The following is a 23,630-nucleotide window of genomic DNA, read 5'->3' as shown; positions in this document are numbered from 1 at the left end:
GTTTACTTCAGGTTGTCTTGTGAAAAAGCAAGTATACTTTTAGACTGCTAAGCAATTTATCCATTAGATTCCAAGATACATTACATTTGTCAGGAAATCGATAATAGCACTCTCAAAAGTATCAAATTACCACATTAATCAGCATTAGCAGTACATATCACTAAGCTCTATAATTGTTTAAACTTCGCTATTATGACTTCCTATAACTTTCACCCCAAACCTTACTTTCAAAGAAACAGTGTTAGCACTTTACATTTGGTCAGATATTTAGTAATCATTTCATTGACAACCATACAATTCCCCTTTCTGGGCTTGTCACCTTCCCAATCAAAGATCAGTTGTTTCTTGGACAAAGCCTGTACTCCTCTAGCAAAGAGGACTCCTTTCCTTTCTCCTCCCTTCTGTTAACTGTTAATGTGACTATTCTAATTAGAGCCACGTTTCATTTAGGCCATCCGGGGATTTCCCAAGAGCGCTTCACCCTCTGGAAGGATCTCTTTATTCCACTCTTTGTCAGGTCTCGCTCCCCTGCCCTTTCGTTACTCTCCTTACTTGTGGTTGAGGTCTTGTACTGCCAGAGAGAGTGGGGGAGACCACTTGTCAGGATAAATGGGCCAAGCGCCAGCGAGGCACACCAGCCTCCAGGGCACCTCAGCTTCCCCCCTCCCACTCGAGCCAGCTCCTCTGGTGGCGCTCGAGCGGGGAAGAGATCTTGGCAATTCTCACAGCAGGCTGACGGCTCCTCAGTTCCCCCCTCTCGCTCGCGCCGGCTCTTCCGTGTGGCGCTTGAGCGAGGGAGAGATGACTCCACAACATTTCCCAGCTGCTACTAAGCTCCGACGCTTCCCTGACTGGACCCGCCTCCACCTACTTGAAGAGAGGCAGCGCGACCGGGCATGCGCGAGCGAGCAGCGGCTTCCGCTGGAGCCTGCTCGGTTTTACTTCCTCCGGCTCCGCCCTCCAACACCGGCTTACTTGCTCCTTCTGCCGGATCCGCGCTGACAGGACACAGCATAGGAAACGATCCTTTACTCCAGCGCCCACCGCTTCCACAGGTCACAGGCACACAGGCGGCCTGATCAAGCAGCCAGTGCCCCACAAAGCGCCTCGAGGGGAACACGCTCCCAGCTCCACTTCAGTCACCGGGAGCTCACTTGGACAAGGGCAGCCCCAGGTACAGGGAAAAGGGGGGGATTACTTGTAATACGTGGCGATAGGCTCCTCACCAGCTCACAATCCTCACAGTCACTGTACTGATGTCCTGGGGATCACTTCCCTTAAGTCCCTTTACTGGGCAGAGGACTGCGCTTCGCAGCGCTGCAGTCTCCTTCTCCTGTAGACTCCCCCTGTATAATTTAGACGAGGGGCAAGCTAGGCGCCCAGGGTCTCCAGTAACCCTCAACAGCGGGGTCAGGACAAGTAACCTAAAGGGGGCAGTGTGGTGATTCAGTAAGGCAGCTTCCCAGTCCAGGAGGTCAACCCTATGACTAGCCTCTTCCCACCCTTAGCTACAGCCTGTCCTCCAGCTGACTCTCTCAGGTAGACAAAATGGCTGCCCAGCATTCCGCCTTATATAGGCTGCCCCACAGTGATCCAGAATGGACCAGAAGGTTCTGGAACGCTCTATACTGGTCTATGGGCAAGTTCTGGGTTTGGCAGTTAAGGCAGTTGGTAACCACCATTTTGTGTGGTTCCAACTTTTCCTGTCAGAACAGGCCTCTGGGCCTGAGGTGAAAAACTATGAGGGGGAAAAAGAACACCTATCCCCTTGGCCAACACCTATAAAAACTAGTGGACACAAAAAATATTAAGGGTATGTGGGGCAAAAAGGGGACAAAATCAATAATAAATTGGAGGGACTACGCAAAAAGCCAGACAGGTCTAACAGGCAGTACTTGACAAATAACTGTCCGTGCATTCTCCTGAAATGGATTTTGGACGTAATGATTTTTGCTGGAATAGAGTGACACCGTGTGTGTCCTAACTTTCTTTTCATTTACTTTTTCGCTACTTTAGAGCGGTGCCCTGTTTTACCTGCGCTGAAGCCAGGTGAGGTGGGACTTTTCTCTCCTGCCCAATTGGTAAGTGAGTAGCCATTAGCTTGATGCTGTGGACAGAGGTGTACGATATGTACATGTAGGATACAACACTTCTGTTATAAAATGAGATCAATTTGTGTTAGAAAGATGTGTTTCAACACAGTGTTCTATATCTAATTTTGTATGTACTTTGTTTCTTCCCTTTATGTGTGTCTCGTTGTGAATGGATTCACTCCCTGTTTTGAACTACACAGTCAGGAGAAGGACTGTATTACTATATCTCAGGTGATATTTTTTCCTTTTTCCACTGATTTCTTTTAAAGCAGTAGCGGTAATGGTTCTGAGGAAGCAGCTAGATACCACGTGGATCTAATTAGTCTGCAGAAACATGTCGACCTTCCATCTCTAACAGTGGTTATTTGTTTAGACCACTACACACTCATTTTAATTTAGGATTGAAGAGAACCCTAATAAATAATTGTTCTCCTCTCTACCTAATTTTATAGTTTGTTTCACAACTTCACTTTGCACTTCACTTTTTAGCACTGTTTTCAGTCACCACAATAAATATTAAGTGTTCCCCTCACACTGGACACCAAATGTAGGATTAGGCTTCTACCATCTGCCAATGCACTGTGGGTCTCACAATCTACCTTCAAGGGTGAAGGATCCCAGATGATGAAGGGCGGATCCGAGTGGTGACTGATGGGAACCCTCTCACAAGAGATAGGAGACCCTATGTGTGATTTGCACAACACACTATTAGTTCATTTCCTTTTGCTTTCTATTCACTACGTAGGGATATAACTTAGTTTGCGCTTGCATTTGACCCCTTGCTATTTGTTGTTGTAGTAGCTGTTCCTAGGGATAGTAGTATTGTTGGGTCGTTAAACTGTCCCTTAGACCCTCATTCTCCTGGTTTGTTAATGATGCCCTGCCTGTGCCACCTTTCCGGCCACTGGCTCCCGCACCACCACGCCCCAAGGATAGCACCGAAGCCCAGGCTCCCCACCGCATCCGTAAAAAGGGCTATCTGTAAAAAAAAAAAAAAAAAGGGCTATCTGTCTGGCTGTCACCCAGCCCTCTCTCCATATCAGGATGCCATTAAAATTCTGGAGGAACTCATCCCACATGAGCAGGTCCTGTTTAACCCCAGCACCCAGCCGGATGTGGTGGTGTTTGTGGGTGATACCTGATGTCAGCTGTGTCAAGCGCCTGGCAAAAACTCTCCCCGCAGGAATTACTCTGGCTGCGAAGTTGAGTTTCCCGATCATGCCCTGTAATTCGTGTGTGGCCTTACTCCGGCCACACAACTTCCTGACTTCTTCCCTGAAGTCCTTCACCTTGTCCGCGGGCAGGCTGGCTGTCCCAGCTATGGAGTCCAGCTCTATGCCCAGGAACATGAGTCTCGTGGTCGGGCCCGTTGTTTTTTCTGATGCTAAGGGAACCCCTAGTGTCCTGACCAGCTCCTCAAGCGCTGCTAGTGTGGACCCGCATGTGGAGGACCCTGCTGGGACCGTAAACATGAAGTCGTCCAAGTAATGCAGTTTCCCACCTCCCGGATGTCTGTCATGTAGGGCCCATTCCAGGAAGGTGGCAAACTGCTCGAAATATGCGCACGATATGGCGCAACCCATGGGCATTGCTTTGTCGATAAACAGGTCCCCCTCCCATTGAAAGCCCAACAGGTGGAAACTGGAAGGGTGGACAGGCAATAGGCGAAACGCGGATTCAATGCCTTGGCCATCAATGCTCCCTTTCCTGCTGCCTTTACCAGGTCGATTGCGTCATTCACCGATGCATAGCCTACCGAGCAAGCCTCAGGGGGGATCCCATCATTCACGGAGGTGCCCTCAGGGAATGAGAGGTGGTGGATTAGTCTAAATTAGTCTAAATTGGCCTGGATCCTTCTTGGGAACCACGCCCAACTATGCTCTTGTGCAACTTTGGTGGGAGGGGGCCCTCAATTCTGCCCAAAGATTTCTCTTTTTTCAACTTGGCGTGCACCACGCGTGGGTGTTGCATTGCAGATTTTAGATTATTTGCCCCCTCTAGTGGCAGAGGGCCCTGGAAAGGAATCACAAAACCCTCCTCAAAGCCTTTTACAATCACCGTGGCGTCTGTTCTATTTGGGTACTTGTTAGCTAGTCTGCGCAGCTGGTGTGTGTTAATTGGTGATCTGGCCAGCCGGCAGTCTTGGATGTCCACATTGTCCCCCCCCACCAGTTGTCCCAGGACTAGTGTTCCTTTCTCCTGTCTTTTTTGTCACTTTTGGACTCGCGCTTACTCTGGCATGCGAGTGCTGGGTGCTTCCCCGGCAGCCTGAACATACGTGCTGAAATTTACATGCTGAGCCCCACGAGCAATCCCCGGCCTCGTATTTCCAACAGATGGATGTGGCTCCACTGGGGGAAGGGGGTTTCCCTGTGTTATACTTCACCCTGTGGAATGTCCTGCCCCTCCCCTTGTGAAAGGAGCTCCAAAAGGACTGGTCGCTTTTTCCCGCCCAAGCCTTTACTTCCTTTGCCACCAGCATCTTATGTATAAAACCAGAAACATCCTCCTCATTCCATTCCATCTCAGGGTGTCTCTGCATCTTAAGCCTGAAGCCCTTGTCATACTGCAACCATGCATCCCCGGGGAACTGCCTCTGTGCCCAATGGATATTGGCCTCATAGAGCCACAAATCTGGAGCGCAGCGCGGGAATTTTTCTGCTATGATGCATGACATAATTCTAAATGCATCCAGCCAATTATCAAAGTTCCTTTCATTTCTAGCGCTGTCCTCCTCTTTTCTATCGCAAGTTGTGAGGTCCAGTCCCTCCAGCTGAATTTCGAGTAGGGAGAAAATATCTATGAATTCTTTTCGCCAAATTCTTTCTTTGACTGCCAGGGGGATGAGGCAGGCTAGACCGGTTGCCCTTGTGGTTAAGGACGCCGGGCCGGGGGATGGCCTGGTGTAAGGATCAGTAACTGGGCCCTACCTGCCGTACTATTGTACCCCCATGCTGCTACTGGGGAACTTCTCTCGCCCTGGGCCGCTTGCCCCACCTGTCCCTCCACTCTTGCCTGCCGTGCACAACCCGGGTCAAGCAAATGCAATGGCAAACCCGATGTCTCTTCTGCGTGCCGCTCATCTGCACTCGCTGCCCCCTGCCCTGCCCCATTAGGCCATGTAGGGACCAACGCTCTAATACATTCTTTCACAATGCTGGTAATATGCTCACCATTCGCCCCGCTGCTGTTAGCCTCGTTGTGGTTCCCCTCCCTCGTTGGTACGCCTCCGCTCGGCCGGTCTTTCCTCTGGGGCTTCTTCCTGGTGGCTTTCTTCTGTGGGGTGATTTTGCGCTTTTTGGGCAAGGAGGGGCCGGCCTCGTCCTCCTTTCGAGCTTCTGGATCTTTGCCCCCCGCCTGGTCCAGGTGTGGCTGCAGCCACTCGCTGCCGTGGACCGCTGATACCTCGCGGATCCTTTTGAGCAGCTCCGCGACTTCTTCCGGCTGGCCCTCAGCCATGGCCTTGCGGTGCTTGCCTCTTAGGATGCAAACGAAGATCGCCCTCCCCCTTTTTATTGCTGGACTACTTTCTTGGGCCTGAGCAGTCTGGCTCTGCTGTCCCTATAGGCCCGCTGCTCAACAATTGTCTGGGGGGGGGCCGTCAAGGGCTCTCCGCCGCTCGTGATAACGCTTTTGGGACATCTCTGCCGAGGGCTCCCTGTCGCCACACAAAAGGAAATCTGTTCAAGTAAGGGAAACCCTTTTGCAGGTTCTTCTGTGCTCGCCGCAGCCGAGGGGAAGCACCGTGTCAGGCTGAGGGCTCTCTGCCGTTCTCCGTTTCTGGTGCCGTGGTGCCGAGGGCTTCCCGCCGCTCGCGCCGTTCAGGGAACACGACATGCCTCCTCGAGGCTTGCCCCCTTTTCGCAGGTTCTTCCTTTCTCGCAGCCGCCGAGGGGAAGCACCGGGTCAGGCTGAGGGCTCTCCGCCGCTCTCCGCTTCTGGTGCCGCAGTGCCGAGGGCTCTCTGCCGCTCGCGATGCTCTCTTTCTGCTCACCTTACCGCTGCCGGTCACGGCGGATGCCCGCTAACCACCTGAGCCGATCCTCGAAACCCCCCGGGAAGGTCGCAATCGCCGTGCGGAGCTCAGGGGGTCTTCCTTGTTCTCTCGGTCAATCGTCCTCATGCCAGGTTCAGTGGTGCAGATGCCGGGAGAGATCGTCCGTTCCCCTTCCGAGGGGAGGCCGCCGGTGCTCCGCTGGTCTTGAAGTCCGGTGAATGTCCCGAAGTTTTCTTCCCTGCTTGTCCCGCCGGCAGAGCTTCGCCTTCTTGTTGATCCGGACCGTCTTCTGCAGAATGAAACCGTCGGTGAGACGCTCTCCCCGCTCCAGGAAGTTAGGAGTCACCTGGGAGAGTGGCGACTTATATTCACCATTCTCACCTTTGGCGGGCAGGTAGCGCCCCCCTGATTGGGGGGTTCGTACCTCGCGCCTCTTCGCCATTAGTCCCTTTTTTGGCGCCTTCGGGCGCTTCCCTTTCTGGCGGGAAGGTATCTCCCCCTTTTTGCTTCTGGGCGCTTTAAAGCGCCTAGAACCGGTTTTTGCACTGAGGGCACGGCGAGGGTTATGGCGCCGGCCCTGAGCCACACCCCCCCCACCTTCGGGGGGGTGTGGCGGCCTCTGCAAATCAGGACGCTGTAACTATCAGAATACAGTGGACTTCAGCAATGCACTTTTAAAGCATAATACAAATCATTAGCGAGCTGTGAGTGGTGTCTGCCCTGGTCGGTGTGCTGCAACCCGCCCAGCCGCAGGTTACATCAACAGACTGTCACAGAGTGAATTAATACAACACCAGCTCTGCTGACTTAATTGCGATGATGGACGCGCTGAAAGTAATTTGTTGGATGGCACCAGTATTGTCATCCTGCGCTAGCACTATCCAGTGAAAGTAGATTTGTGGATCAAGCAGAGTGAGAGAGTGTTCACACTCCAGGCTGCACTCACTTTGCTTTGAGGCGATTGGCAATTATTTGCACAGACCGCCTCATCATGGCCTCGACACTCCGCAATGATTCTGAGGCTCAGCATCTGCATGAAGAGGCTGGTGTAATCCTATGTGCTCAGCAACGTCACGACACTTGCTACACGTGCTGCCGCTATTGTACTTCCTAAAATGTAAGGCTCCCAGCGGTAATTCAAAAATTCCAGTATAGCACTAAGAGTTTGGTTTCTGAAATGTGTTTAATGTAAATATGCTGTCAAATACCCTTCAAGTCATTGGCGGGAGCAGATGATTAGCAGTGTTCTGAATAGTGTTTTTTTTCACATATTCTTACATTTTGACAGGAATCTTCAGCGTTTTATTATTGTCAGTACTCAGCAATCAGTAATACTTTTTTTCCTTGACAACATTTGCGTTGTCGTTATAAATCTTGGAAGGGGGATTTGGGGGGCAGCCGAGCCTCGCGGTCTGCCCCCCGGGCAGGTTTGGGAGGGGGAAGGGGAAAACATGGGAGCGGCCATTTTGTGCTCCCCGGGGCTGTTGGGACCAGCCCAAAGCAACCTAAAAGGGGCGAATTATAGCCCAACCGGCCTTTTTGGCCGGTTTCCGCTTCCTCCCAGCCACCATTTTAGGTATTGAAACCTGGTGGCTGGGAGCGTGAAGCAGTTTGTCCCTCCCGCCCACCCTTTGGATCCGGGATTGGGGTTTTTAAGTATTTCGGGGTAAATTTTATAGTTCGGCGGCTGTTGGGGACAGGTGCACAAGAGGGATGTTTGTATGTTATTTGTCGCTTTGAACAGGTGCAGGCGGAGTTGGGGGGATGTTGGCCAAGTTTGGCTGGAGTTCGGTTCTTTATTCTTATGTTTGGGGTTTTGGGGAACGGGAGCGGGGAAAGGGTAAACAGCTTTGGAGTTACATTAGAGGGTAATTAGTTACAGTTGCAAGAAGGCAGATAGGTATGTAGGTATTGGCAGGTTTTGGAGTTAGGACGTAGGGGAGAAAATTGGATACTATGAGGATGTAATTGAATTGTATATTTGTAATTGCGGTGTGGGGGGACTGTATCAAGTGGGGATCGTAGGGGTGGAGGAGAGAAAACCTAAGGGGTCAGGTAACTCGATGTTTAGAGAGGTTTTAGTTTTGTTAGGCGGTTGCCAGGACAATTATGTGATGTGCACCTGTTTCAAATAAAGCGGCCTTTTACACACACAAATTGGTAGTCGGTCTTGATTGCCCCCTTCATCCCTCCCAAGTGGCCATTTACCTTTCCCGGTGTGCAGCAAAGAGCATCATTACCGGACTGTATTGTTTAAGTTTTCTTTCAAGGCCTATAATGCACATAGGAGAGAGAGAGAGAGAGAGACATGCCTTTGCCTTGGTAAATTGGCTTTTTCGCATCAGTGACCTGCCTTCAATTAGGATGTTTCCTAACCGTCTTTAGTTAGAAATTAGAAACGTACATCATTGGCGGCTTCTGGCCTTTTCTTTACTTAGTTTTATCTCTCTGTTACACTGTTGGCCGTCCCCCGCAATTATCTGGAGGATCACGATGCCTGGTGCGCGGGCCCATTGCTGAGACTGTAGTGACAGTCACAGTGAGGGTCGCGGCCGGGCGGTAATAATATTTATTTTACGCGCAGATGTACTCCTCCCCGGAAGGGGGGGTGGGGTGGGGGGGGACAATATTCCCACGAGGCTCCGCAGCTGCTTCGCCTTCTGCCTTGCACGCCGCGTGGATGTCGCGATCACTGAGTGAGGGGGGGCTCGAGTCGCATTTCCCAAATATCGGCTGGCTGGCAGACGTCCTCACGCGACACACCTACATGTGGGTCACGACACAGTAACGTGTCGCGCCACACAGTTTGAAAAGCTGTGCTCTAATCCTTAATTTGACGAATTCAATCCATGCGTACGCAATCGAGAAATAGCTTGGTATTTACAGTTCAAAGAACAATTTTCATCAAATGTTTATTTAAAAAAATCTTACCATAATGTATTTGACATAAATACCAACCACCATTCCCAATAGCAGTCATCACAAACCACAATCCTTTTGAAAACAAATCATAAAGTACAATTTATATCAACACCCGATGGTGAGCATTTAATTAATTACAAACTGTACTAAAAATATCAAGCAAAACCTCATTGAAAGAAGGACTGCAATCCTGTTGTCATTAATAAACCATTATTTGTTTCAAAGATTATTAAGGTCAATATTCTAGGATATTCTTGGGGCCTTAATCAAGAGGATTTAGCAGCCATTTTAACATTTGCGTAGTGCATTAGAGTTCACATGTTCAATATATACATTGCCTCCTTAGACTTTCATACATTCTGTAAAGAGTCATAAGTCTGCATTAAATCCCTATTGGGCTCACGAAATAAAAAATATCACCCCTGGCAATTCTGGGGTGCTTAACTCCTTAATTATTCTATGGTCTAAGAGCTAGGATGTGCGGGTTATAATTATCACATAAACTTTTGCAAGAAATATTATCACATAAACTTTTGCAAGAAGTTCACCTAGTTCAACATTGTCCTGCATGTTGAATAGGGAACGGAGCAAAGAGGAGTGCTGTAAGTTTCACTGTAAAGTTTTGCACTAACAAACCTTGGGCCTTATTCACAAGGTAAACAGAGACATAAGTCTAACTTTACGACTTTCAGTATTCACAAAAGGCATTTATGAGCAGTAAAGTTAGATTTTTGTCTAGGTTAAACGTATGTTTTGGTCTTAAGTTTAACTGAGACCAAAATTCTAACTTTACTACTCACACATGCCCTTTGTGAATACCTAAAGTCATAAAGTTAGACTTTCGTCTCAGTTTATCTTTGTGAATCGAGCCCTTTATTTTGATCTGTTATCACCGCTTTTGGAATCAGGTAAATTATTTTTCCTCTGCTAAAGCCATTTTCATATGTTTCTGTTATGTCCTTTTTTTCATGCAGGCAAATTTAGCCTGCTGAGTTGTTTGCTTTTTTGAAATCTTACTGGAAAGAGTGCCAGATTGTCTTTGTGCTAGGCACTGGGAGGTCACGGAAAATGCTCACAATTCCGGAAGTAGTGGTCAATGTTTATGTAACACACACAGCTAGTCAAGGAGTGTCCCAGTGCAAACCTGGTGGGGGAAAGTTGGAAAGGGCTACTAAATAAAAACATCTTTAGTCTCTTCCTGAAGAGCTTGGGGTCCTGAGAGCTGCATAGGTAGAAGGGATGCAATTTCAGGCAGAAGCCACCCTAAAAGCAAGGAAGCTCCCTCTTACTCTCTTAAGGCGAAATCGCGGGACGTGGAAAAAAAGCTGCATTGCTGAACGCAGCTGTCTAGAAGGAATAGGGGCAGATGTATCAAGCATTTTTGCGTTTGCAAACGGGCAGATTCACAGTATCTTCCCATTTGCGAACACAAAAATTGCTTTTCCGATACAGCAAACCTAATTTTGCGATTCGGTATGAGGAAGGGGCGTGTTTTGGGCGTCCCTTCCTAATACCGAATCGCATCGGTATGTATGAGTGTTTTATGACCGCAATTGCGGTCGCAAAAACATTTGAATTTTACTACCTACTTCAAGTAAGTGGTAACCCATTCGCAAATGGGAAGCGGTCCCCAAGGGACCCCTTCCCATTTGTGAATGTTTGTAAAACCATTTTTAAGAGCAGGCAGTGCCTGCTCTTAAAAATGAAGTAGGTGGTAAAATTCAAATGTTTTGCGACTTCATTTGTGGTCATAAAACATTCATACATACCGATGCGATTCGGTATGTATGAATGTTTGCTCTTAAGAAAGAAAAAGAAAACTTTTCGTTTTGTAAAGCATTTTTTTTTTCTTTAAGGAAAATGGTCTGCTTTACAAAAAAAAGAGTGCTTTATTGAAAAGCAATGACAGACATGGTGGTCTGCTGATCTCAGCAGGCCACCATCCCTGTGATTTTTGTGATTTCTAAGGGGTCGCAAATTGTGACCTACCTGATTAATTGATTCATATTCATGAGGTAGGTCATTTGCAACCCCCCTAGGAATCGCAAAAAGTGTACTATATACCTTCATACATTGCATTTTGCGATTCCCTAATTACGAATCCATGTGATTCGCAATAAGGGAATCGCAAAATGCTAGCTACATACATCTGGCCCCTAAAACCTAAAGCCCTTTCTCAGATAAGAATTTACCCATGCAATATCCTCCACCAAACCATTCATATTTATTTGCTTATTTGTGTACTTATTCATTCATTTTGCAGGCATATGTAGTGGGTGTAAGAGTACTTTAAAAAAATAGGGGGTCATTAGGATGGCGTAAGGACCGCCATTGCTGGGCCCGCGGTGGCGGTCCTTTCAACATCACTAAGCATTTTATCCACCAGCCAATTAGGATGGCGGTGGGTACCGCAGCGGACGTAAAATCCATCTGCCACTTTACCGCCTAAGGCAATCGTCCTGATTGCCTGGCAGTGGGTGCAGGGTGCCTAAAATGGTGGCATTGCCTAGCAGGCACCGTCCACCAAATCAGGATGTGGGTAAACAAAGACCTTTCCATGGCGGCGATGCTGCCATGGAAAGGCTGGCGAGGATTGGGTTTGGGGGCCAGTTATGGCCCCCCCTTGTTGGGGTGTGTTGCTGTACTGGGGTACCCATGGTACTTCCCTGCATTTCCTGGAACAGCGTGGCAGGCACTGCGTGGTGCAGGGAAATTCAGTGCATGCCATTTTCACATTGCGAACGGTGCTGCAGCCTGCAGCACCGTCAGCAATGTTGAAGGCCCTGGGTGCGCCGGCCATACTGGTGGGCGCATCATAGTATGTTTGGTGGGACAAGGCACGTCTGGTGAGCGGTCCCAGCACTGCAACGATGGCAGGCGGACTGATGCCCACCCACCATAATGATCCCCTAAGCGAAATACAGTCAATGTGGGAATTTCTAAGTGCATAGATAGTAGTAAGATGAAGACATTGAAAAGTGTGAACATTTTCTTTCTAGGTACAATGAGGTCCAGTAGAGCTGTAACAGTTGTGTTTTGAAATGCTTTAGGAACTTCCACTGCTGGATTTTCCCCCGATATAAAACTTCCACCATGAGTCCATTGATTTTCTAAGACTACCCAACTCAAAATCAGGTCCTAGTTGTTGAGTACCTCTTTTACCCACTACCCTCTGTAAAACAACCTCCATGCTGAACTCAGGACATGATTACATTTGTCATTCAGACCCATGTTAAAGAAATAATGAAATCATGAAACAGATATAGCAATATGTTTTAGGGATTTTAACAGGAACAGATATGAGCTCATCTGATTTGTGTGTTTTAAAGGCCTATTGGTACAGTGGTGGAGTGAGCTGTAAGAACTAACTGTCATGCATTGATAGCAGACAACCATGTGACAAACAGTGCCTCATTCCCACTGACCTTGCTGTGGGATTAGAATTCTTGGAAATTAGATAATATCTCCCAATCAGCCACTCCACCTTTGACCATGTTCAGGGTTGGATTTGGCTTGTTTAAGGGTGTTTTTGTGGGACTTTATAGCCCTGAAGATATGTCCTGTCCCTGCGCCTGAATTAGGAATGTGTTCAGACTAATGACTAATTATGCTACAATTTTTCTCTCTTTCCAGTTCCAGTGCTGGTTAATGTTCCTCCTTAACTCCGTGCTGTGCATTGGATCCATGTTCCTCTTTGGTTTCCACATTTCAGTGGTCAATGCCCCTTCAGAGGTGAGTGGGCTCCCTTGTGTTGGCCTTGTCTTATGCTGAAGGCACCATGAGATCCTTTCTTCCATTCAGCCATGCATTAACCTGGGGTCCAATGGAAGATTTATCTGGAGCAAAACAATGACACTTAAAACACAGTTATCTAGATATGTCGTCTAAAAACCCATAGATTTCAAATGGAGTTGTGAAGAAAAGCACCTTAAGTAGTTCAGTTCTCCTGGGACTAGTATTGTATCCAGGAACATATCCTCACAGTTGAAGTATATCATGTGTGTGCCTATACAAACGTTGTGTACACTTCCTAAAGTCTGCATTTGCAACTACAGGGGGTAATGAGTTCTCAGCTCATCCTCCTATTAATTTTCCCTGTGTCCCACAGGGGTGAACTAACTCTCAGTCACACTCTGTGTGTCCATCTCTGTCATTTAGATCTGACAGGTGCATCTTAGTGCATTGTCTACCACTATGGTTTTGGGCACTACATTATGTGTCACCACACTGCAAAGATAAGATTGTGTACATATTTTACCACTACCCTGACCCCACAACTGCATCCCTGCAACTACCTCAATTTCAATTTTGTAAATCCAGGTAATTGGTAATTTTTTACTTGACTGCATGGTGATTTATGATTGTTAAACTAATGATATGTTTTCCTAAACAAAACACTCACACCTTTCCTATTGTTAAATTCGATAATTATATGATTGCTTTTTTCACCATACTCTAACCCTAATACTATTCCTAACTCCACCACTTAAATAATTAAGTTGAATATCTTTAAAGTTACATCATCCCTTATCCTTCTCATTTTATATTTTTCTTTATTTGATGATTACAGTATCTTTATTGTTCTCTTATTCCTTTATATATTACTACTAATTCTAATGATAAAAACAACAATATTTATATAAATATATGTCTGGGAGAACCCCGCACTCTCAAATATCCCCCTTTTAATCTATTTATTGTATTGCGTTGTATAATTTACCTCCAAATAAACTAATATTATTATAATATTAACAGTATTTATTTTAACATTTTAGTTAGTATGATGTTCTCTCAGTCATCTTTTTTTACAGGTTATTTTAGATATTTATAAATGTAAATTATTAAAGTGTTTTAAATATCCCTAGATTGATGTTTTTTCTTTTTTATACTTATTATTTTATTTTTCTTATTTCACTTACATTGGGGATCTATTACTCACCTCTTTGCAATATCATTTGAATGTAGTGGTGGAGTGGTGTGGCTCACTGGTTAGAGGCGGCAGACCCGGAAAGGGAGGACGGCCCGGGACCAGGGTTCAATTCCTGACGCGGCAGGGTCGTGGACCAGGGTCAGCGGACTCGATAATTCTTGCCTCGGTGCCTACTCTAACCAGGGATCACACTCGGCAACTCTGGGCATTAGCTTGCCTCATCTCCACAACGGCCCCCCACATACGCCGGGGATGCCTGGTTTCACCTTGGAGATACCCAGTAGGGACCATCTCACAGGGAAAGCCAGGACGGGTTCCCCAGTGGTCTACAGCGCGGAGATACCCCATGTGGGGTGATTCAGGTGCTTTACAAGACACCATTACATTACATTACATTACAGTGGTGCTAACTTACTTAGAGCCCGATTTACAAAGGTAAACTTAGACTAGAAGTCTAAGTTTAGACCTGAAGTTTAAGTGTAGGCCTGAAGTCGAAGGGCTCAATTAACTGGCCCCTTAAGTTTAGACGAGAAATCTAAACTTAGACTTTAGCTCTAAATTTAGATGTCAGGTCTAAGTTTACCTTTGTGAATCGGGCCATTAGTGTATACCATTCGGAATGGATTTGAAGAGTGATGGGATAGGCCGTGTTGTTCAGTAGATTGCTATACAACTAATTTGCCAGTCAACTACTGCACTGTGTTATACATTAACAATTCAAACAATATGGGAAGCCCCACCTGCACTTGCTTATTTTGACATAGTCATAATCATACTTGCTTACAGATTGTTAGCCCCACCCACACCTGTCTTAGAAGAGCCCCAGCGACACTTGTTTATTAGTGCGTAGTCTCACACATCCATTTTTATTGGTGCTTATGCATGTGCACAATTGTTTGTTTGTGTTTCAACCCCACTGACACTTAGTCTCTGATGCAAATCTCCATTAGCATTTCAGTATTTGGATTTTAACTCAACAGCATTTGGTTATTGGGGCTACGCCCTTACCACAATTAGTGATCGGAACTTATCGTGGCACACATTTGTTTATTGGTGTTAATCCTCACCCACACTTATTTAATGGAGTTTATCACTAAATATTGACCTAGAGAAAGGTGGGAAAACCCTCTCCCAAGTCAGGAGGGTGAAGAGGTTCTCCCACAGGCTGGAAGAGGTGCTGGTGGGATACTTCCTCCCTAGTTTAATACTAGCCAGACATAAAGTATCCCGCCCTGTATGCGTGTGATACGTGGGGCACTCTTCTCCTGAGGTGGTACACCGTCTGCTTAGGGGAAGGGAAGGAAAAGATTCCTTTTTGTTATATATCCCTCACACACTCTGGTAGTGTCATGCTTCATCATCGGGTTCACCCTGACTCCTAAAAGTCAGGGTGGGCTCAACTATATTTTAGGGAGCACTTAGGAGAAGTAGACCCGGGGGCTTAATGATGAAAAATCATTCTTTAACTCCAAGGTATCCCTTTATTTGTGGAGTTACTGATGATATTAAAATGGGGGGAAAAAGGATGAGGAATATATTATGGTCCTATTACCCTAAAGCAAACATTTTTCAGCCCTTAGAATTGGCCCTACTGGGTCATGGGCGATTCACTTTTCCTCTATGGTATTTTAAGGTTCTACCTATTTTTAAGCAAAATATGCAGGAATCTGCACCTAAAATGGGCAGCTATGTAGTTGCCCTTAGTCTGGTTTTTATCTTCCTTTATGGTGTTCAACCTGAAAATGAAAAACAGTTTTTGGACTGGCTCTATATGTGCCAGTATCATAATGCGTAAATAATCACTGTCGCTTATGGAGTCTTGGCAGGTGACTATGTGTGCAAGCATGCATTATACACTGTAGATTCATTTTCCAGTGATTATTGGGTCCCTTGTTCCCCAAGCAAACTCATATTAGGGGTTGAGTTATGTCCACACTCCCACCTATCTCATGAACGTCAAGATTCAAATGCAGTTTTTCTTACATTTCCTGTTAACTACTAAGCACCGTTAAAAACACACACTCATTTGTTTGTGAATTAAAAGCCACGTAGTCAACAATTGTATTGTGGATTTGTTGCTACTCAATTGCACTCATTCTCAGTGGGCACTCAGCCTTTTGTAGTACACCCCTCTCGCTTCACAAGGGTACAATGTATCAAGGTTAGCCCTGTAGCTCAACAACAACAGCTTGATTATATAAATAAAACATTTATTTTTTGCAGTTCATTAAGGCCTTCATCAACCAAACCTGGATGGATCGGTACAATTCCCCAGCCCCTGAAGAAACTCTCACTTTACTGTGGTCCTTCACCATTTCCATCTTTAGCTTAGGAGGACTGCTTGGGTCACTGGGGTCTGCCTACCTAATTAGAAAATATGGAATGTAAGTATGCAATGTGATCTCAAAACATAGACTGTTATAGCAACAGAGTGCTCCAAGTTGAACAGGTGGAGATAGTTGATTATCTCAAACAATGCTATTTGATTGATTCTGCTGAAGCATGCCAGAAAGACCAGACCTATGTTGGGTATATATCTGAGTTACTCCACCTAGGGCTGTTAGTGCTGGATCAATTCTAAAATATTAGGGTATCCGTGGACCATGTACATGATTTTGATGTAGATTGATCAAATGTACATTTAGCAAATGCAGATATATTGAAATTCCAGCATAGAGTTGGACAACCCTGCTGTGCAGCACAAGACTTAAGTTTTGGTCTTAAGTTTAACAGAGACCAAAAGTTTGGGTCTCAGTTAAACTCAAGACCAAAACTTAAGTTAAACTGAGACACAACTCTAACTGTTCTATTCGTACGTTTCTTTGCACAACCGATGATTCTAGGTGGGTACTTATGAGCTTTCAGTTTGTCCAACAGTCTTTCTGCCTGTTGTTCAAAGGTGCTTATGTCAGAACAGTTGTGTCTGATATGCCGAAACAGACTGAATGGTAGATTCTCCTGTAGCAATCGTGGGTGATGGCTATCAAATTGGTGCAGGGTATTTTTATCAGTGGGTTTTTCATTCACCTTAGTAACCACTTAATTGTTTACAATCTTGATATTAAGATCTAAGAAAGTGATAGTGATCTTATCAATAGTGTGGGTACATTTCAAGAATGGATCTCTTGTATTAATCTATACCAATTTTATTTTTGCTGTTTCAAGGTCACCCCACTAAAGGATCAGTACATCGTCCATAGAGCATTGCCATAGTACAATGTTAGTGTTGTAAGGATTGCTTTTGGTGTATACATTATCACACTCAAACTGGTAGACATAGAGGCACCCTACACTTGGGTGAAGTTACTGCCCATTGATGTCCCCTATATCTGATGGTACAGTGTGTTGTCACATTCAAAAACATTTTCGGTCAGGGCCATTCTGACACAGTTCATTACAAACTAAATAGGGGTGGTGATATCCACATTAGAATCATGAAGGAGATTCTGTATGTCTCGAAGTTCTTTAGGAATGTTCGTATGTAATGCCTCAATATCCATTGTTATCCAGAGATCAGTTTTGGAGTCAAAACTGATAGTATTTAAGAGGCAAAGTAAATCATTTGTGTCCTTATGAAAGGATGGTATATCCTTGACCAATGGCCTCAAGAACCAATCACAAAAATGGCCTCAAGAACCATTAATTTCAGATTTTTAATACTTGTAATTGGACATATGGGCAACTTTAATCATGTATATATACTTTCATTTATATGATTGCTTTCAATCTGCTATATTATACATTTTTAGTTAAGTGACATGATAAGCTGTGAGCTTTTTCACTGGTAATGAATGCCAAATAAATAATTCTTTATTAGTGACATTTGTAGCATCCATATAAATTGGTTTTCCAATTTCAATATTTTGCCCATAACAGTACACAGTGTATATAATGTATTTAAGCTTTTAATATTGTGCTGTACGGGTGTTCTTTAGTCTAAGAGTGTAATTGGAATGATATTTAAAGATTGTATACAATTAGTATTTGACCAGTTGAATCAGTTATTTATTCATGTATTTATGTTAACAACTGTTATTTACAAGCAATAGATAATTCGAGTGAGGCAGTATTTTTCCATGGCTATATGCAACTTTACCACATGGTGTTTCTGTCACTTTAAATATACAGATGCAAATCGCAGCGATACTATATGTGATGAAGGCCATAACGACCGCACTGTGCCCATCCCCGGAACCCTACCAAACCCGTGTACATGTATTACTACACACAGCCAACAGACATTATTTTTGTGGTGGTTGTTGGCCGCAGTTTTATTTCTCATGACATACGTCATATTTGTACAACTCCCCTGGATACCTTCTCAGGCCGGGGTCATAAATCATTATCATACATTATCACAATTGGTTATGGCTCAGTGTCATTTGGACATCATAAGTTCGTGGGTCATAAATCATTAGGTATCATAAATCATTTGTCACAAATCGTTCATCATCTTGTTGTCATAAATCGCTCTGCCTGATCGTCAGAAATCAGCCGCCATAAATCATGGTCATAAATCATCGGGCTGTCATAAATCATTTGGTCACAAATCTGTCATCATTTTGTTATCACAAATCATTCTGCATGGGCATCATAAATCATCAGTCATAAATCATCAGCTGACCATAAATCACTGGCTTGTCTTTTGCTCATTTGCATATCCTAGGAAAGTAAACCACCCTGACAGCTTGTAGATTGTTCTTTGTTGTATTCCACGCCCCTTTGCGTGTAGGGGGGTAGCCTTTTCCCGGAGCCAAGCCCAACTCGCTACCTTGCTAGTCTCTCCTGCGCCCTGCTGTTTGGCAGAGGCTGAACTGCGAGTGCTGTTTCCGTTTGCTACCCCAATTGTTCGTCAGGCGTACTCACCCAGCCGTGTGACATCTGAGAGTGTGTGGCCCTCCTTCTACACACCGCCCTGTCGGTGTGTTTCCATAAACAAACCAATACACCTTTTGTTTCCGCCCCTTTTGGTTGGATTTGCACTCTCTTTGCAGTCTCATCGCATGAGGGTAGCCTCTTCCTGGAGTTAGGCCTCAGCTCGCTACCATGTTGGACTATTTTGTGCCCTGCCGTCCGGCGAGTCCTGGGAGTGCCTTCTCCATTTGCTACCCCTTCTTGTTAGACCGCTTCACTCAGCCGTGAGACATGCCAAAGTGAGTGCCTTCCTTCCACACACTGCCCGGTGTGTCTCAATCGCCAATCGTTGAACCCTTATTTCTTTTTGTCTATGTCAGCACTGCAACGCTGCTGTTTTAGGTGTGGGTGGGTGGGACTCAAAATTGTTGGTGCAGCTGCCCAAGCTCCATGATGAAAAAGGTGAGATGCCCAGTGGGAGCATCACCTTATATCCCCCTCCCCCTTCCTTTTTCCCTTTGTTCTTGGGGAGGGCCTTGGGCGCTTTTTGCCGTATGGCAATTCCTGGTGGCGCTAACGTGCGCCAACCGGCTTCGTTCCTTGACGGCTCGGGCGGCCGTTAAGGCGCCTGCCCTTGAGGCCCCCTTCGGGGGTGGCCTCTGCTACTTCTGCAGGGCAAAAAGTGTCATATCGACATGTTTATTTAAATAAATATCTCCAAAATCAGCACTTAACTTTGGACTCTGTGCCCTCTTTGGAGTATCAAGAGCATCTGGGACAGTTCATCTATTGAACTTTACAGAAGATGACTGCTTCCACCTCACGGACTCCCTGCCCGCAAACAGGCCGAGCTCCATTGTTCTGCATCGGATGGATGAGTCCTCATTTTTGGAAATGCAACAAGGTGATAAACAAGCCAAATCTCAATCTTAGTAGCACAAAATAGTGCTGGACATAGGCCACATATGACAAGTAGTTATTAGCACCCTCCTCTAAGCTATACGATTTGTATTGGGCGATAGTAGGTTTATTCTGCTCAGTCTTTGATTTCAAACCCAGCCTATATTGTAAATAGGAGTCTCTGATCTCCTTCTTTGTATGGGGCAATATTTGTGATGCCTCTGACCATACTGACCATACTGACCATACTGATATCTCAAAAAACGTTTCTAAAGAGGAATTAATATAAAATAGCGACGGAATTTTTTGTGCATTGTGCAAATTAAGACAATCGAAAATAATTGATTTGGTAAAAGCAGTTTCTTCCCTTTTCAAAATCGAGGCCCATAAAAACAGTGGTCCGACCAATAAAATGTCTTCTAAACACTGGAGACCCACCTTGTGATGTACAATAGAGTTTGAAGCAGATGGTGGTAAATACAGTAAACATTTCAGGAAACAATTTTCTTGTATTTGCAGGACCTTGCTCTTTACGTGGCCCCAAATACCTGCCCCATAAATGGCTTTACTTGCTCCTTCCACTTTATATATAGCTACCATCTTGTTAATAGCTCGATTCCCTAATTTTGAAGAAAATGTAAAAATCCCTTGAATTGCACTGCTCATTTTAGCTCTGATGTTTAAAATATGTTGGGACCAGGAGCAGTTATCCGAAAATAAAATGGCAAGCTAACAAAAGGAATTAACAGTATTAATTGGGGTACTGTCAATAAAAAATATTTGGCCGGGTTTTGGTTTGGGCCCACAGATTATGGTTAATGTTTTTGATGTGTTAATTACCATTTTCCTTTGTGTCATAAATGCTGAAAACACTTCCATCAGTCTCTGGAGGCCTACGGGAGTTCTTGCTAAATGTACAGCGTCGTACGCATACAATAAGATGGGTATTGGATGACCTGTCACCCTAGTGGCACCGGCCTGTATTGTCTGTAGATAATTATCTACCCCATTAATAAAAAGGGATAATAAAATTGGTGCTAATACGCATCCTTGCCGTATCCCCTGCCCCACTTTAAATTTAGGTGAACATTCCCCCTGAGGGCAAAAACAAACTTGGCTACTTAAGTTCTCGTACTGACAAGAGAGAAACACAATAATTGCCTTTGGTGCTCCAATAGGGATCAGGGATGGCCAGAGTAAATTATAAACGACCAGATCAAATGTACTACTTGAATCGGCAAAGCATAAATATAGGGTATCTGCCTTTGCCCTAGAATACTTGCCGATAAGTAGCTCTAAATTAGTGCATTGCTGAATGGCCCCACGTCGTTTCCTGAACCCAAACTGCACTGGGGTTAAAACCAAGTACTCCAGTATTCAATCCTCGAATCTTAGCAACAAAACCCTGCTCATCACTTTCAAAGCAGTGTCTAAGAGTGAAATTGGGTGATAGTTTCTAGGATCTGTTTTATCTCCTTTTCTAAATATGGGTATGATGATTGATTCTCCCAATGTCTGTGGGATTATATCAGTGGCAGCTGAAATAAACACTCGTGTAAGGATGGGTACCTATTATACAGGGGCAGATTTAAACACTTCAACTGGTACACCATCCGAGTCTGGAGCCCGCCCCCCGGCACTCACCTGAATTGCCTAGAGGACTTCAGCATTAGTGATATTCAGAGGGAGATATCTTTCCTCTCGTAACTGCCACTCAGACCCTCCCATCATCTCCCCGTTATTGTGAAAAAAAAATTGAAAAATATGTCACCCAGTTATCTGAAGAACAAAAAGAACAGAAATCTGGGAGATTATAACTCTTCAGAAAGGGAGCATTTACTGTGTCACAAAACGTTTGTTATTCGTGGTTTTTAGCGAGATAGCCAAGTTTTCCCATGCTTCGACCTTGAGTGTTTTTTTCCGGGCAGATATAGCTATTTTGTACTCACGCCGTAGAGTTTTGATGGTTAATAAATCTTGTGGTGATTTAGACAAGGCATGTCTTAAGACTTGTAAAGCTTTAGTACAAGTACCATCAAACCACCCCTTTTTTTGTTACATGAGTGCCCAGGGATCTTTGTTAAAAGTGATTTGATGGAATTTACGATGGAACAGAAATTCTCAGTCACTAATAGTGGGGCGATTTTATCCTGGAGACAGTATGTTATGTCCTTGTGATTAGAAACAACTATTTTTCTCATAATCGAGCATGGGTCAACACCCGTCCATTTAATTCTAATGCCATTAGTCCTAACCCGGTCAATGTGATTTGCTAAGTCAAATACATAATTTCTTTTGCCCCAGTAGAAGAAAGTTTGTTAAAGCAAGTTATGATCACTAAATAAGGAGGGTACAACTCTAAGGTTGCCACACATGCAGGTAGCAGGGGCGGAGACTGATACATGCTCTATAATGGAGCATAGGTTTCGCCCTATAAAAGTTGAGGCTAAATCCCCATTTGGATCACAGCCCCCCCTAGAAGTTGAAGATCATATTTAGTGATCATCTGATTTAGTGCTTCCCCAAAGTCGTGGTGGCAAACATGTTTGTTTCCCTCTCCTTCCTCATATATGTGGCCACATGCCTTGTTGTTAAGTACTCCACATGCCTGTAAATTAAAATCTCCTGCCCAGAGTAAAACATACTCCATGTTGATTGGAGATAAAAAAGTTTCTGAGCCATGATTAAGAGCTGATGCCACATTACCACGTGTAGAGTCAAAAATATTGTTATAGAATTTTACAATTATCAGGTCTTTCCCCCCCTTTTTACCTAACCACATCATTTGTGCATTGGGGTCCATGAATGCAACTTTTCTAACATTAACGGAGATTTTATTGGAAAGAAGTGTTTGTAGCCCCCGTTTTGCTCAACCAGCTTGTGATCTTATGGCTGCTAGGAAGTGTGAGGAATATCCTTCCACATGTACCGGACTTATGCACCAGGTTTCTTGTAGACATATGCCCCCAGATGCACCAAGCATCCATTTTGCGATTCCTTATTAACGAAAAATAAGGAATCAATAATAAGGAATAGCAAAATTGTATGCAAGAAGAAATCACTTTAAAAATAGCGATTTCTTAAAATTCCATAATTGCGATTGCCCATAGGAATGAATGGGAAGAATTTTCAATTTGCGAATCGCAATTAGCGAATCGCAAAATGAGAATGCGATTTCAAGGGTGCAGGGGTGTCCAAAGGATACCCTGTTGCACCCCTGAAATTGATCTGCGCACATATGTTGCGCACACACATGCCCTTAGGGCATGTGTGTGCGCCACATGATACTTTGAAAAATGCAGTTTAGTGCATTTTTCAAAGTTTTTGCAAATTACCATGAAGTTGTACTTCCTGGTAATTTGCGAGCCCTATTAGCGAAATCGCTATTTTTTAAACTGTAATGCATTGCATTTAAGGAATCTCAATTTGAGATCCCTTAAATGCAAGTAATTGCAATTTAGAGAATTCTCAATTTGCGATTTTTGCATTTGGGATGATGCATCCCAAATGCAAAAATACCGGTCGCAAATGGGCAGATTCTGAGAATCTGCCCCTTTGCGAGCGGTTTTTAGCTTCATGCATCTGGGCCATGATGTCATAAATAGAAATGGTATTGACCCAATCAATATTTGCATCCTCGTTTGCTAATCCATTCACATTCCAATTTATGAACTTGAACTCTTCTGTATGGGGCCGTTCTGCCAGGTAAGTAGTAGGTACACTTTTGGCGGTACTAAGTTTATCATCGCTGATAGTCTTATCGCACTTAGCTACTACAATCCTGCAGATAGAGGGTGCCTGCGTGGAAAGAGTAGAAACCTCTGGGGATTGCTGCATTATCTGGTTAGCTATGGAATTTCTTGTATAATACCTGCTCTGGTGATCCCTGGAGTTCCCAGCACGGCTTGGATCTGTTGGGCATTGCAAATTCTGG

General features: G+C 44.8%; 1 protein-coding gene across 1 annotated transcript in view; it reads left to right on the top strand.

Moving 5' to 3' along the window:
* Positions 1 to 12,639: 12,639 nt before the first annotated feature.
* Positions 12,640 to 23,630, top strand: part of LOC144791551 (solute carrier family 2, facilitated glucose transporter member 11-like) — a 275,527-nt gene continuing 264,536 nt past the window's right edge. Inside the window, exons 1-2 of the mRNA XM_078666268.1 lie at positions 12,640 to 12,744; positions 16,166 to 16,326. Coding sequence (XP_078522394.1) covers positions 12,661 to 12,744; positions 16,166 to 16,326 — 245 coding nt within the window. The 5' untranslated portion in view covers positions 12,640 to 12,660. The remainder of the gene's footprint in view (positions 12,745 to 16,165; positions 16,327 to 23,630) is intronic.

Source organism: Lissotriton helveticus, chromosome 11 (genome assembly GCF_964261635.1).
Source record: "Lissotriton helveticus chromosome 11, aLisHel1.1, whole genome shotgun sequence".
Lineage (NCBI taxonomy): Eukaryota > Metazoa > Chordata > Amphibia > Caudata > Salamandridae > Lissotriton > Lissotriton helveticus.
The sequence above is the reverse complement of the archived record's forward strand: the minus strand, read 5'-3'. Positions and strand labels throughout refer to the sequence as shown.